Source organism: Trachypithecus francoisi, unplaced genomic scaffold (assembly GCF_009764315.1).
Source record: "Trachypithecus francoisi isolate TF-2019V2 unplaced genomic scaffold, Tfra_2.0 Lachesis_group5, whole genome shotgun sequence".
NCBI lineage: Eukaryota > Metazoa > Chordata > Mammalia > Primates > Cercopithecidae > Trachypithecus > Trachypithecus francoisi.
In genome coordinates this window covers 83,127,438-83,144,111 of record NW_022681470.1, presented here as the reverse complement: position 1 = coordinate 83,144,111, position 16,674 = coordinate 83,127,438, and the positions used below count along the sequence as shown (strand labels likewise).

The 16,674-nt window shown below is 41.3% G+C and overlaps 1 protein-coding gene across 8 annotated transcripts in view; it reads left to right on the top strand.

The window, feature by feature from the left end:
* Positions 1–396: 396 nt before the first annotated feature.
* ENAH (ENAH actin regulator) overlaps positions 397–16,674 on the top strand; it is a 159,285-nt gene continuing 143,007 nt past the window's right edge. For all 8 annotated transcript variants that reach the window (XM_033195237.1, XM_033195236.1, XM_033195233.1 and 5 more), the window contains exon 1: positions 397–1,417. In XM_033195237.1, the coding sequence (XP_033051128.1) occupies positions 1,413–1,417 (5 nt within the window). In that variant the 5' untranslated portion in view covers positions 397–1,412. The remainder of the gene's footprint in view (positions 1,418–16,674) is intronic.

Sequence of the window (16,674 nt, the reverse complement as noted above, 5' to 3'; positions counted from 1 at the left end):
TCCCCGCCCCCTGTCCGGGATTCCCTCTGCTAATGACGCTGGAAAGCGGTTCCACTGGCTGCGTTTTTCTTCTTCTACTCTTACGGCAACACACGGTTCTGCGCGCGTCTCCCGGCGACTGCGTTTCCCCCAGAGTCGGCTGCGTCCGTTTGGGGATGAAGTCATCCCTATACCTAGTGTGCACATCAGCTTGTTCCATCGGCGCAGCACGCTGGGATTCCTCGGGAAGAAAAGGAGCGAAGGGAACAATGATGACCATATTTTCCATTTATATGCCCCTCCTTAACTCCGCAGGAATAGCTAGGCGCAGCCGCGGCGGGGTCCGGCGGTTGGGCTGACCGGGATGCCCCCTGATTCCCTCGTCCCAGTCCTGAGACCGCAACAGGGCGGGCTGAGCACTCGCCCCGCGCGAGGCACTCGGCCGCGAGCCGACCCGGAGTCTCCTGGCCCGGCCCTGTGTCCAGTCAGTCACGCGTCCCAGCTCCCCACGCCGGTGCCTGCGGGTCCGGCGCCCAGGAGGTCTCGGCGCCTCGGTCTCCGCACCGCGGCCGTGGGGGAGGCCCCGGAACTCCCCAAGCCTCTGGGGAGCGGGAGGCGACGGGGAGGGGGCCGACAGTCAAGGACAACCCCGGGCGAGGAACCCCGGCCGACAGCGGACGGGACGTTTTGGGTCGGGGGGCGGTGGCCGGCCCGAATCCCAGAGGGTTGCAGGGGGCTGGGTGGGGAGGCAACAAAGAGCCTCTCTACTCCGCCGCCGCCGCCGCCGCCGCCGTCGCGCTCGCTCCCGCCCAGTCAGCTCTCAGCAGTCCGGCGGGGGCCCACCCGCCGGCGCGGGGGAGCGCACCCAGCCTCGGCCTCCCCTTCCCTCCCCTCCCCCCCGCACCGCCCCCTCGCCCCCGGGGGAAGGAGGCGAGGAGGGCGGCGCCTGCGTGTTCCTCCGCCGCGCGCCCCGCCTCCTCCCGGGCTCCTCGCGGCGATCCCGACTCTCCTCCCGCGGCTGCAGTAGCTGCCGGTTGCACACGGCCTCGGCGGCGGCGCGGCGGGCGCGGGCCTGTGGAGCGGCGGCCGGGCGCGCGGCCCCGGCGGGCACCCCTCCGAGGGCGGCCGAGGAAGCTCCGGGAGGAGGTGCAGGACCACGAGGAGGTGGGAGGCGGCGGCCGCCTAGGGACCCGCTCCGCGCCTCGTCCTCTCCGCCCTCTCCCCAGCCTTTCTCTCACCCTCTTCTCCCACACTCCGGGCCGGCGCCTCGGCTTTGTGCGAGGAGATGGTGTAGCCCCCTGGCCGCCGAAGGAGGAGCCGAACACTTGTCTCCCGTCTCCGAGCTGCTCCCCACCCCTGGAGGAGAGACCCCCCTCTGCTCGGCGCCTTCCGCGTCTCCCAGCTGGTGGGGAAGCCTCTACGCCGCCGGCACCATGAGGTGAGGGGCGCGGGGCGGGGGCCGGGCGGGCCATTGTGCCGCGGGAGCCGCGACCCTAGTTCTCCTTGGACCCCGCCTTCTCTCTCCCGGCCCGGCGCCTCTCCCCTGGTCTCCGGTCTGTTCCTCCCCCCTCCCCCTTTTGTCCCTTCCAATTTCTCTTTCTTTCTTGGAAACCTCCCCAACCCCTGTGGTTTGGGGGTCTCCCTTCATCGTTCTCTCATTTTTCCTCAAATGCTCTTCTTTCACCCAGGATTTCCCTTCCTAAATTTAATTTGCGCCTGGCTCCCTCCCCCCAGCCTTTGCAAGCGAAACCCGGGAGATGGGGAGGGGTTCGAGAATCGAAGCGTGCATGTTGCTGGGAAACAGGTATTTTTTCGTATATATGTAAAAATTTCATGCACTTTTGCCTCCGAACTCTCGTGTTTAATTAAAAAAGGAGGAAAAGTTTGAAAGGTCTGATTTCTGCGGGTAATAAAGTGCCTCTAGTAGGGGTAGGTAAAGGAGCTGTAAAAGGTGAAATTTCACGATGGTGGGGGAAGGGAAAGAATTGATTAGCTTCACGTGGTGGGGGCAGTAAAAGACTGGGATAAGTTGGTAGGGATGTGTAAGCGGGGGCGAGGAACGGATCTGTTTGGAAAAGCTTTTTCTCCCCTTCCTCTGTAGCAGCCTGTGTTGCATTGCAGCAGCTGCTTTTGCCCTTTGCTCTGTAATCAGTAAAACAGGAGCTAAATTATTTTTGCGGCCCTGAAGAAGAGAATTGAATGTACTGTCGTAAAATTTTTTTTAATTGATACGTTGAAACATATGGTGTGATATTTTTCTTTATTGTTTCTCAAATTGTGTAGGAGAATAAACCATGATGTGGTGTGTCATTCATTGGAGATTTTTTTCTTCCAGCCTTTCCTAAGCCTGTTTTGTGTCCATAACCTTCTCTTTTCGGATTGGTGCAAGACTTCGTGAGAAATGGGACTTGGTAGACTGAAGGCTGATCCATTCTGCGTTATCATCCTTAAAGGCCTTTCTTTTGGGTTAAACAATTGTGGATAAAGTAAATTACTCCATTTCTCTCTCCTGGAAGAGATAGTCTTACAGTTCATTTGGATTTGAATCTCCTTTGTGTTAAAGATTAATGGTCAACCGTTGCCAAGATCTTTATAATGTAATACAATGAGATTTGAATGATATAATCTACAAATTCCTTCGCTTTGGCAAGAAAATGTCATGTCATTGGAATTCTTTCTCAATTTCGGTGGTTTCCATTTTAAACTTTGCTTTTCATTTTTTTCTATCAAGGTTGAGCGTGTTTCCATTTGGCTTTTGTATGTATATATTTTGTGATATATCTGTGTTGAATTTTCACTTTCGCTTACTGTGAATTTGAATTTTTTTCTGATTCCAAGTTACCTGTATTTATGATGGCCTTGAAGAGTGAGTTTAATGTTGTGTCTCTAGGTGACTGACCCCTTTTCCCTTGATGATTTCGCACAAGTTATTTTCAAATATAAGCGATCAGTTTAAATAGTAATTATAGCATACAAACCAAAAAACACAGTCTTTGTAAAATATGGCTTGAAAACTTTCAGTCATATGTTTGAGCATGACTTTTTTTACTGATGTCCTTGAAAACTCAGCAACTATAATATATACTGTTATATCTTGTAATATTATATGTTGTTGGTTTCTGTTTTAGAGATTTAATGCCGTAGGGATCTTACCAGAAGTTATCAGTTGTTTCAAACTTTGGTAAACTTATCTTAACATTGAGAAATATAAAACAGTGAAAGTTTTTTTTTTTTTTTTTTTTTTAAAAGATGCAGTCTTGCTCTGTCGCCCATGGAGTGCAGTGGTGCGATCTTGGCTCACTGCAGCCTCCACCTCCCGGGTTCAAGCGATTCTTCTGCCTCAGCCTCCCGAGTAGCTGGGATTACAGGCCCGTGTCACCACGCCCGGCTGACTTTTTGTATTTTTAGTAGAGACGGGTTTTACCTTGTTAGCCAGGATGGTCTCTATCTCCGGACCTCGTGATCCACCCGCTTCGGCCTCCCAAAGTGCTGGGATTACAGGCGTGAGCCACCGTGCCTGGCCAAAAGTGGGTTATTTTTAAATAAAAACAGGCATAGTTGTGTAATTCAAAGATTGTGAACTAAAAAAAAGTTGCCGTTTTGGGTATTCAGTAAAGTTTAATCACTGTCATGTATAGATGTCAGTCTGTCACAGGTAAATTATGTCTTCACTTGAAAGTTCCTTTTCTAATAAAAAGTAACTTCTGTTTTTAAGCTCTTTTCTTGCTCTGTTCCTTGTGAAGTGTAGAGAGAGAGGAACCACACTGATGTTTTCCAGTAACGTAAATATAGAACTTGGTACACAGGTCTGAAAAGTTTATTTAAGCAGTCTACAGTAATTCGTTATACACTAATTTTGAATAAGAGCAGGAAAGAGGGTCAGCTTTTCACTTTGGAAGGAACTGGATTATTTGGTAGGTGGTTAGGTAGTGCTTAGAATGCTTAGATACTTGTAAAAGTGAGATTGATACGAGATAGAACGTTCTTGTGCTGCTTGCAAAAAAGTCTTTGGGATATTCTTTGGAATATTTTGGTGCTTAAGAAAGTGCTTTTCAGGTTGTATTAATATATGCTTAGTCTTCATGTTTTCAAGGCCTGTGGGACGTAAATGTTAGTCTTTTTAAGTTGAGTCCTTTTTGGTTATATTAAGAGGTATTTCTGATGTTTCAAAGGCCACCTAGAAATAGGAATGCGAGAACAGGAATTGCCAGTTAAGTCGGTCAGAATCTTGAACAGAGGATATGATAAATACATTATGGTATAAATATTAGTGATATCTCTCAGATGACTTTAATTTTAGGAATAGCATGCTCACTGTGTATAATGTAATCTTACACAGAAGAGAACTGAGTAATAGTTTATGTTCCTGAAACAGTCATAGGCATTTTACATTAGTAAAATGCAGTATGTAGATTTACTTGTTAATAATTTGTTTAAAGATGAATATTTAAGAAATGAAAAAGCATATTACTTATACAGGACAGTGGAAAAGTTGAGACCAAAAAGCTGGTACTTTTAGTGTCCTATCTGACTGTTTAGTTCTATTCTTATTTTTCATTTATGCAATATTTCAAAAGTGTAAGATGCTTTGTGATTGAAGTGTGTGTGTATGTATGTGAATGCGTGTGTATGCATGTACATTGTGTGCCTTTTAAGTGCATTTTTAAAATTAGTTGGTTCGTTACTTAAGAGATATATATATTTTTTTTACTGAAAGAGGAGCTTGTCTGATCTAAAATAGTTGCATGTAGCCTAGTGGCTAAGGAGAGCTCAGAAGATTTTGTATTTACATTCTTGGATCCGTATTAAATAGTCCAGGCTTCCACTAGCTACTCTGACTTTCTCATATAAAAAGGTGTAATAGGGTTATGAGGATTTGTCCAAGCCATTTACTAACTGGGTGACCTTGAACTAATTACATTATTCCACTGATGCATTTTTAAAAAATACGTAAAAATAGAGATAATTCTTAACTGAGTAGTGAGGATCAAATGATAATAGAAGATGCTTTATATACTGGTAAACCTTAAATTTATGTTACTCCTCCAGTTTCCAGGCCTATTTCTATGTTAGACTAGTTGGGTAAAACTTCTGGGCAGTGGGCTCCAGCTTGCGACCTTATTTAGCTCAAAGATGTCAAAAAGGCTACATTTTGCTTATTTTATAGGTGAGGAAGCTGTTTCCTTCTTGTGTGTTTCCTTCCTTAGGGTTTTTGAAGTATCTTCATTTGTGGTAACGATAAATTTTATATACATTTTAGAATGTGGTACAGTGAAGGGTCAGAAGATCCAGGTTTTATATGCTGACCTGTTAATTGAGCAAACTGGTTAAAAAAAAAAAAAGATAATCTTATATTTCACAGGATTGTTTTGTGAAGTGTCAATTGAGATATCCATGAAAGGATACAAATAGTGGTCTCTTTGTTCCCATGGGTCTTCATTTATACTCGTAGCTGTTGGATGTGTGACTTTCCCACAGAGGTTTATTTTAGGAGCAAGAGCCAAATCTTCATTTTTTGAATGTCAGTATTGTATTGTAGGAATTTACTAATTGAATAAATCTTGAATAAGAGTGTGGATTAATGGAGAAAATTTACTAAAGTTTATTCAGTATTCAAGGTGTTGGATACCTTGTTAGCCCAGTTGGATTAAGCAAAATAACTATGGAGGCACCATTTGGCTGGTATAGAAGAACTTACATACTGAATAGGTTTTGGTGATTTATCTTATAGAAGGCTTAAAACAGGGGTGATTGTATAACTTGTAAAACATCTAGTCTTTATCATGAGTGTAAGAAAGATTTGAAAAAATGTGATTTCAATTTTTACCTGGTTGTCGGGGAGTAAAAGGGTACTTAAACCCTACTTGCGCCAACTTAAAGTTGTCTTTTCCTCTCTCTTCTCCCCCTTGTTTGAAATTGATGAATGGAATTGAGTGGAAGTAAAAGTTAGAGAGTATGAGCTGAGGCTGTACTTCAGTGGATGCTTCTTCAGATGAGGGTTTACGAAATTATCCCGACTAGAAACAAGAAGGGGATTCCTTGTCAAGACTTGGAGTATAGTCCTTGACTTGCTCCTAACTTGCTCCCCCAACCCCCTTGTCCCCCACTATTCCTGTGTGTTCCAGTGCACTTTAAATGTTTTTTCCTATTGCATTTATTCTGTTGTTTTATAATTATGTGGTTCGTTTTGTCCGTCTTCCTTTTAAGTTCCTTGAAGACAGGGACTGCATTTTTATATTTATGGTACTAGCAAAATACTTGGCAAATAGTGGGTGGCCTGTGTAAGTGTTTGACTTTGACTTCATTGTTCTTTTATAGAATCTATTCACTAACAAGCCCGTTTTTGGAATACCTGTAGTGTTCTAGAAGCTATACTGGATATTGTAAGGTGTAGTGTAGTATTTGGTGGATACTTAATGTTAATAACATTTAATTAAGAAAGCAAAAACTCACATCCTGACTACAGGAATAGGTGTAGAATTTGGTTTTCTTTCTTTCTTTTTTAAATTTTAATTTAATTTTTATTTTGTAGAGACGAGGTCTTGCTGTGTTGACCAGGCAGGTTTTGAACTCACCTGGCCAGAATTTATTTCTTACTCTAACATAGAGCTCAGAAGTGGCTACAAGTGTCAGGATTGTCTAAATCCAAAGCCCTTTGGAGGATACCATGTTTCCTTGACTTTATGATTAAATTCTCAATTACTAAAAGGGCCGTCAATCTGTTTTTAAGTCTCATTGACCAAAGAACTTGTAAGTATTTTCGAGTAACAAGCATATGCATCTCTTAATTTATTTTTATCTCATTTAGTGCTTGCTTTGTTTTGATTCTTATCAGTGCTTCAAATACTAATCATTGGGTAGTGCATGATACTCTTGAAGTATTAGTGTGGGCTGCCATAACAAAATACCATAGTCTGGGTTGCTTAAACAACAGAAATTTATTTTTTATTTTTATTTTTATTTATTTTTTGAGACAGAGTCTCTCTCTGTCGCCCGGGCGATCTCGCTCATTATAACCTCTGCTTCCCGGGTTCATGCCATTCTCCTGCCTCAGCCTCCTGAGCAGCTGGGACCACAGGCATCTGCCAGCATGCCTGGCTAATTTTTTTTTTTTTTTTTTTTTTTGAGACGAGTCTCTCTCTGTCTCTCAGGCTGGAGTGCAATGGTGCGATCTTGGCTCACTGCAAGCTCCACCTCCTGGGTTCACGCCATCCTCCTGCCTCAGCCTCCCTAGTAGCTGGTACTACAGGTGCCCGCCGCCACGCCCGGCTAATTTTTTGTATTTTTTAGTAGAGACGGGGTTTCACAGTGTTAGCCAGGATGGTCTCGATCTCCTGACCTCGTGATCCGCTCGCCTTGACCTCCCAAAGTGCTGGGGTTACAGGCGTGAGCCACCACGCCCGGCCATTTTTTTGTACTTTTTAGTAGAGACTGGGTTTCATTGTGTTAGCCAGGATGGGCTTGATTTCCTGACCTCGTGGGATTAGAGGCAGGAGCCACGGCGCACGGCCTAGAAATTTATTTTATGGTTCTGGAGGCTGGAGGTCAGAGAACAGATTGCCAGTGTGGATGGGTTTTGGTGAGGGTTCTCTTCCTGGCTTGCAGAGGATATCTTCCTCTCTGTGTCCTCGCTTGGTAGGGTGGGTATGGGAATCCTGGGGTCGGGGAGATGGGGGGGAATTTCTCTCTTCTCTTCATTTCATAAGGCCACTAATCCTATTGAATTAGGGCCCTACCCTTATAACTTAATTTAACATTAGTTACCTCCTAAAAGCCCTTTTTCCAAATATTGAGGGTTAGGGTATTAACGTATAAATTTTAGGGGAACACAGTTCATTCTATAGCAGAAGATAACTACATTTTTTTTTGTCAGCGCATACAACTTTGGAAGAAAATAATTTGTTTAATGTTTAGATGAATTTTAGATAAGTTTTGTTTTAAGTAACCAGAAATTGTTTGCTAAAAAAGATAAATTGGGGGGGGTTGATTGATTTATACAAGGTTATCTGTTAAATTTTCTAGAAATATCTTTACATTGGGAACCTATTTTACAATTATTTAAGTAAGTTTTATTAACAGGCAACTTTTCTAAAGACTACTTTGGGTATGAGGCACTGTACATATATCTAAGTGTAGAGATTGAATGGTGTAGAATAAAGCGGACAGGCTTTGAAGTCAACTCTGGGTTTGACTCTAGTTTGACATTTACTAAATAATTTATTTTTGAGTGGGTTATAAACATTTTTTGGGATCGAATTTCTTATGTAAAATAGAGATACTTTGTTAATTATAGAGATGTTGGGAAAATTAAATAAAATTCTGGCATAACACTTGGCACACAAAATGAGCTTGATAAGAGTAAATCCCCTATTTCTATGAAAGTCTGACATCTCTTAAGTTTATGTTAAGAATGTGAAAAACCATGTAAAATGGTGCAGCTGCTTTAGAAAACAGTTTGGCAGTTCCTCAAAAAGTTAAACATAGAGTTGTCATATGACCCAGCAATTCCATTCCTAGAAATGAAAACATTTGTCCACAGGAAAACTTGTACACAAATGTTTATAGTATCATTATTTGTTATAGCCAAAAAGCAGAAATAATCCAGATGTGTCTCAGTTCATGAATAGATCATCAAAATGTGGTATGTCCATACAACGGAATAATATTTGACCATCAAAAAGAATGGAGTTCTGATACGTGCCACAGCATAGATGGAAGCATTATGCTAAGTGAAAGAAGCCAGACACAAAAGGTGATATGTGCTGTGATTCCATTTATATGAAATGTCCAGAATAGGCAGATCTATATAATAACACGAGAAGATCTCATTAAGTTGTTTCTGACATATTTATTACTTTGGATTAATATTTTAAATTGTCAGCTTCATCCTTTTTGAAGAAGAGAGATTGAAGATAGAACCACTGGACATTTCTCTGTAGGGAAACAAGCAGGTGGGAGTGCTGAGGTGGAAACCTTGATAGTGGCGCCATTGAAAGGCCTGAACAAATTTTGGAGCTGTATATTCGTGCTAAGGAGACAGCCATCTCTTTGGTAGGCCTGTTGTAAGTAAGGATGACTAAGGTCACCAGTAAAATGTGATGAAGCAGATCCATCAGAATCTTCAGCAAACTTAAATCTGGGTGGTGATTTTCTGGGGTTTGTTTACAGTAGTATCAAATACCAAAAGTTTTGTCTTTGGGGAATGAGGTAATCATGATATTTTTAAATAAACTGAGCCCTTTTCCTGTGGTAAAGGCCTTAAGGAACATCTGGTCTTGGTAAGAATACATCTGATGATGTGAAATCAAATGACTACCTTTGACTGTGCTTTAGAGGTCCTCAGTCTTCTGTCCTTTTTGGTATCTGTTATATTTGCAATTTGGCAGGAGGGGAACTTTATAAAGAACCAGGAACATAAGTAAAATAAAATGAGTGGCTCTTTAGGTCAGATCTCAAGGGAGTCCAAATTGTTCCTTTACAGTTCAGTGAAGGGATCTTTCTATGCAGGTTTAGTAATTATTAAATACTGTTTATTTGGATATCTGCTTTGTTCTGCAGTCTTTCTTCTCCTCCCCCGAATTCTCATGTTAGACTGATAGTGAAAGCAAAATTGTGACTATTCAGTTTTTAACAATTTAAGATTTATGTATCTTGAGTTTTCATTTACAACTTTTACTTACGGTCTACTTAATTGTGGTCTTTGCAGTATTTTTAGAAAAATAAATCAATGACTGTTGTCCATATGTCTGGTATTTTTTAAAATTACATTTTCCCTTCCATTATAAAGTAGTACAGATTTTGAACAGATTTTAGAAGGCATGGGAAGTATAAAACATTTATGAAATGTTAAATCCAAGCCATCTAGAATTTTAATATTTTAATGTGTAGATTTCTAAACTTTTTGTAGTGCATTTGCAGCCATCATTGTGCGTGTGCATATGATATATAAAAGTAAGATACTATTTGAAAATGGACTTATATTTTTATTGTGTATTCTGTAGCTGATCCCTTTCCATATATATAATATCTATATTTTTTTACATTTTATTATTTTTATTTTTTAAATAGGGTCTTGAACTGTCACCCAGGCTGGAGTGCAGTGGTGCAATCATAGCTTACTGCAGCCTTGAACTCCTGGGCTCAAGCGATCCTCCCATCTCAGCCTCCTGAGTAGCTGAGACTACAGATATGTGCCACCACGCACTCTAATTTTTAGTTTTTTTTGTAGAGACAAGGTCTTGCTATGTTGCCCAGGCTGGTCTTGAACTCCTGGCCTCAAGTCATCCTCCCATTTCAGCCTCCCAAAGCACTAGGATTACAGGCATGAGCTGCTGTGCCCAGCCAGTAATTCTTGTTCCTAACTATATAGCTACATAACTTTAAGTGATCGCATAATATTCCATTGCTTTGCATGGATGACTTTGTCTACTTAAATCTTAAAGATGGACTTTTAGATTTGTTCCATTGTTTTTGTTATTATAAAAAAACACTGCTATGAATATCTTTGGTTATATGTCTTTGGGTACATATCTGATTTGGTTTTAGGATACATTCCTAGAATTAAAATCAAGAAGTTGTGCTTTTTTATTTTTTATTTTTTATTTCTCTACTTTTCTGTATTCAGTCTATCATTGTCCTGCCAGGTTACCTTCACTTGCTTCTGTCCATCTCACTGCCTCAAGTTCAGGCCACTGTTATCTCTTACCTGAACTATTAGTGTTTCCTCATTTCCATTCGTGTCCCCTATTCTCCATGCATCACTTAGAATACTCTTAAAGTGGAAATCAGATATTGTTATTTCCCACCTAAAGCCTTCAGTGGCATCTTAGACTAAAACCCAAATTAGTCATAAAACCAAAATTATTAAGGTCTTGCATGACCTGGCTCCGCATTCCAAGTTCCCTGTACAGGCCTGTGTGAGTATGCAGTAAGTATTTGAGTGAATAATAAAATGACTGAAAGAAATTGTATCAGTTTTTGATACACATTACCAAATAAGCAAGAGTAGATGAGAGTTGTGGTTATCCCACATTCTGGCCAGCTCAGGCCATTATCAGTCTTTTAATCTTTGCCAATGTGATAGGCAAAAGGTGTTACCGTTTTAATTTTTATTTCTTTGATTACTTGTAGGGTCTCTTTACTTGTTTATTGGACATCTTTATTTTTGTGTGGATGTCTGTTCATGTGCTTTTTCTATTTTCCCAATGAGATGTTTAGTTTTTCTTCTAATGATTTATAATAATGAGGATATTAACTCTTCATAGTGCATATACATATATCGTATCCGACATCTACTGCTGTTTAACAAAGCATCTCAAATCCTAGTAAAGCTGTCACCCAGGCTGGATGGCAGTGGTTCAGTCATAGCTTACTGCAGCCTTGAACTCCTGGGCACAAGTGATCCTCCCACCTCAACCTCTTGAGTAGCTGAGACTACAGATGTGCTATATGGGTTGGCTGGGCAGCTCTTCTTACCTGCACTCATTCGTGTGTTTTCGTTCACTTAGGTTCATCTGGTGTGTGTGTCCCATCCCTCTGCCTCATCGCTCACTTAACAGTAGCAGCCTCCTCATGACAGCATGCCCTAGTATGAAAGCTCTTATCAAACCTCAGCTTGCATCCTGTTTGCTTATGTTTCTTTGGCCAAAACAAGTCATATGGTCAAGCCCAAAGTCAGTGGGGGAGGCGATTACACAAGGACAGATCAAGAGGTGCGATTCATTGGTGGTCATAATATAAAATTTACTATATGTATCTTCTTTTTTTTTTTTTTTGAGATGAAGTCTCGCTGTCTGTCACCCAGGCTGGAGTGTGTGCAGTCGTGCAATCACAGCTCACTGCAACCTCTGCCTCCTGGATTCAAACAGTCCTCTCACCTCAGTCTCCTGAGTAGGATTACAGGCGTGCATCACCATGCCTGGCTAATTTTTTTTGTATTTATTTTTATTTTTATTTTTGAGATGGAGTCTCGCTGTGTCGCCCAGGCCGGAGTGCAGTGCTGCAGTCTCGGCTTACTGCAACCTCTGCTTCCCAGGTTCAAGTGATTCTCCTGCCTCAGTCTCCGAGTAGATGGATGAGACCACGCCCAGGTAATTTTTGTATTTTTAGTAGAGACAGGATTTCACCATGTTGGCCAGGCTGGTCTCGAACTCCTGATCTTAAGTGATCTGCCTGCCTCGGCCTCCCAAAGTGCTGGGATTACAGGTGTGAGCCACGCCGCCCAGCTTTTTTTGAGTTTTTAGTACAGACAGGGTTTCACGTTGGCCAGGTTGGTCTCAAACTCCTGACCTCACGTGATCTGCCTGCCTCGGCTTCCCGAAGTGCTGGGATTATAAATGTGAGCCACCGCACTCAGCCTTGTATCTTCTGTAATACCAAATTTTCCATTCTTTTTTTCCTCCATATATAAAGATTTAAAATTTTGTCTTAAGTGTGCAGCAACTCATTTGTTTCTTTTTTTAAATTAAAGATGGGGTCTTGCTGTGTTGCTCAAGTTAGTCTTCAACTCTTGGCCTAGAGTGATCTGCTTGCCTTCACCTCTGAAAGTGCTGGAATTACTGAACCACAGTGCTTGGCTTAGTTTCTAGTTTAATAGGTTTAACATGGTACTTTTAAAAACAATTCTTACATGTTTAGTAGTAAAATGCATAATTTTTTTACTATATAGACATAAAAGCATGTATGATATACTTTTAGATTTTTTTATAAGTACATTTGTTCTCATTTTTCTTTGTCTTAATTTTATCTAAAATGTATGTACTTGTATTTGGCCGGGTGCGGTAGCTCATGCCTGTAATCCCAGCACTTTGGGAGGCTGAGGCGGGCAGATCACGAGGTCAGGAGATCGAGACCATCCTGGCTAGCATGGTGAAACTCCGTCTCTACTAAAAATACAAAAAATTAGTCAGGCTTGGTGGCCGGTGCCTGTAGTCCCAGCTACTTGGGAGGCTGAGGCAGGAGAATGGCGGGAACCCAGGAGGCGGAGCTTGCAGTGAGCCCAGATGGCGCCATTGCACTCCAGCCTGGGCGACAGAGCGAGACTCTGTCTCAAAAAAAAAAAAAAAAAAAAAGTATGTACTTGTATTTAAACCGTAAAGCTTGTGTTTTTAAAAATGTTTTTCCTTTGCTAATTAACTTAATTTCATTGTTGGCATTTATATTCTTCAGTTTTCTTAGAGTTTAAAAAAATGTGATAGCTAACTGTTACTGAGTACTTACTGTTTGAAACCTTTATGTATTAACTCATTTAACACTGATGGAACTGTTATCTCCATTTTATAGATGAGGAAATCGAGCCACAGAGAGTTAAGTGACTTGCCCAGGGTCACCCAGTTAGTAGACAGTGGAACTGGGATTCTATCTCAGGCAGTCTGGTTCCAGAGCCCATGGTTTTTAACCAGTAAGCTCTTTTTAACCACATAACTCTTTGTAATGGTTAACTTTTGAACTGAAGCATATATTTGAATTTTCCAAATGTTAATGTGTGAGTAATTTATTTCTCCTTGTGATTTCATTGTTTAGGGGGTCTTTATTTTCTGAAAATAACTGGCATAAGAACAAGATCTTGTAGGATGAATTGACCTAGAACTTTTCAGAGATAATAGTACATAGTTGGGGTGGGGAGAAAAGCCTTTATTTGGGTTTAATCTTGAAAAATGAAACAAAATTATGAAAACATTCATGTTACGGTTGCAACTATGTGTTAAATTCTTAAAATGAAAGAAGAATGGATCAAGTGTTGGTTGCTTAAAAAGTTTTACATAATTTTTCTGAGAAAATTGTAAGATCACGTGAAACTATCCATGTTATGATGGACTTTTGCGGTATGATCATAAAGACAGTCCTTTTTGCCAAAATATTCAAGGGCTTCATTAGTTTTCCTAACTTTACTTTAATTTTCAGATTTTCTTTTGACTTCCTGTTAATCTCATCTTTGTTAGGTCTCCAGTTATTAACTACAGTCTGTTAAAATGCTTTCAGCTCCAAGTAACTGTTTACGACTTAAAGTGCTTAAATACTGAGAAAAATTTTCTCATATAATTGGAGGTCCAGAGGTAGGGTAGGCTCCACACATACTACAGTCAGTGGGTCACTGATGTCTTTGAGGATACAGGTACGTTTTGCCATCTTTGGTATTCACTCATCTTTATATTGGTAACAAGTAGACCATAGGGCTTCCAGGATTCACATTCAGACCCAGGAATTCTTGGAGGAAGTAGGACCATCCTTCTTGTGTGTCTTTTAATCCCGCCATAGTCCATTTTATGCTGCTATAAGAGATACCACAGACTAGGTAATTTATAAAGGAAAGAGATTTATGTGGTTCACAGTTCTGGAGGCTGAGAAGTCCAAGATCAAGGGGCTGCATCTGGTGAGGGCCTTCTTGCTGTCTCATAACATGGTGGAAGGCGTCACACAGTGAGATGGTGTATGCTCAAAATAGAAAAAAAGGGTTGAATTCCTGTGGTAACTAACCCACTCCCATCATAACAGTATTAATTGATTGATGGGGGTGGAATGCCCATGGCTGAATCATTTCTTAGTACTGTTACAGTTAAATTTCAACATGAGTTTCAAAATTCAAACCATAGCAACTCTAAGGTATCATTTATATACAGCTAAATGCATAAATCATGTATACATATAGCTTGGTACATTTTTACTATGTATACATACCTGTGTAGCCACCAACCAGGTCTGGATACAGAACACACTTAGGCCATTAAGTTCCCTCATGCCCCTTCCCAGTCAGTATCTTTCCAAATACTCATTTTTTTTCAGTTGCTTTGTAAAGAGTTTTCATCATTTTCAGTGACTTCATAAAGGCCTACATATTTTGGAATGTTTGCAGTTTCACTTTGTAGATGATATGCATTGTGTTGCTTTGTAATTGAAATAACCTGTCAGTCATTGAGAGCCTGACAGGGCAAAGGTGAAATGGCCTGACATAGAGGCTAATGCTGCTTTGGGAGGGATGTTTAATGGGGACTGATATTATAAATGTTTAGTTCATTAGTGGATATTTTTGTGTTAAGACTGCTTTTGCTTCCCTGGCAACTTCTGTGAATCTGATAATGAACTTTCGTTGTAAGACCCTTGTACCTATTTTGTTCTGTATTACATTTTTACATATATGTTGTTCTAGATTCTCTAATTTATTGCATTGGTCCATTACTCCCATGCAGTCTGTTAGCTGTGAGCTGTTAGATCTTTATGAAATTTAGGTTTGATCAGCTCAACCTTGAGTTTGAACTACTTCAGTGCCTTCCCATTGCTCTTGGAATTAAGACCAAGCTCCACCAGGCTCCTCCTCATTGTGGCTTAAGTCCTGCATGATTTTCCTTTCTCAGTGATTCCGAAGTAAGTAAAATGACTCAATAAGAAAAATCCTCAACAGTAACTTACAAAAAAGTAGAAGTGTGCATAGTTATGACCCATTGCCTTAGGCTTACAGTTTAGTGGGGGAGGAGGCATTAATTTTCAAGAGCTGGCAGAGCACAGTGTCTAATGCCCATAATCCCAGCAGTTTGGGAGGCCGAGGTGAGTGGATCAGTTGAGCCCAAGAGTTAAAGACCAGCTTAGGCAACATGGCAAAACCCTATCTCTACGAAAAATAGTATTAGCTGGGTGTGGTGCCACACACCTGTAGTACCAGCTATGCAGGAGGTTGAGGTAGGAGAATCACTTGAGCCAGGAAGGTTGAGGCAGTTTTTTTTTCAAGGTTTTTGCATTTTGGGGTTAGTCAAGTTTAGTAGAATCAGCATTGACTTCAAAGCCATTCTGCTATTTACTGGCTGTGGGACCTTGACTTTCCCAAACCATAATTTCTTTTTCTGTAAAATGGAATTAATTCATTGCCTTAAGATTTGCCGTAATGTAGTTAGAGGTTTTATGGATTGGGCATATTCTATTTATTGTTTTCTTTGTGTTGTACCATGAGATTAAAACAAAAAATAAAGTTCAAGCTTCTGAATGTTGTTTTGCCTTTTTTCTTTCTTGCTTGCTTTCTTTTTCTTGTTTTGAGACAGGGCCTCACTTTGTTACATAGGCTGGAATGCAGTGGCGCGATCATAGCTCACTGTAACCTGTTACTCCTGGACTCAAGCCATCCTTGCACCTCGGCTTCCTGAGGAGCTAGGACTATAGGCACCTGCTACCACACCCAGTGTGCCTTTTTTAACTTTTAATATGAAAGTTTCTGTTTTTTAGGCACTCTGAAAGCAAATGGCCAGTTAAATTCTTAGAGTTCTTGTATTTTAAAATGATGTTTATAATTTAAGATGAGTATTTAAATTAAAAACCAGCACCCAGACATGGAATGGTTATTTGCATTACTAGAACAAGTTCTTCCCCTAGATCTGTCACCCTCCCTTCCCTTCATAATGTGTGGTTCCCGTGTGGTCAGCCATCCTATTTAAACTTTCCCCTGAAAAAAAGGCCATGCACGGTGACTCATGTCTGTAATCCCAGCCCTTTGGGAGGCTGAGGTGGGTGGATCATTTGAGGCCGGGAGTTCTAGACCAGCCTGGCTAACTGGTGAAACCCCGTCTCTACTAAAAATACAAAAATTAGCTGGGCGTGATGGCGCATGCCTATAATCCCAGCTACTTGGGAGGCCAAGGCATGAAAATAGTTAGAACCCGGGAGACAGAGGTTGCAGTGAGCAGAGATCGTACCACTTCACTCCGGCCTGGG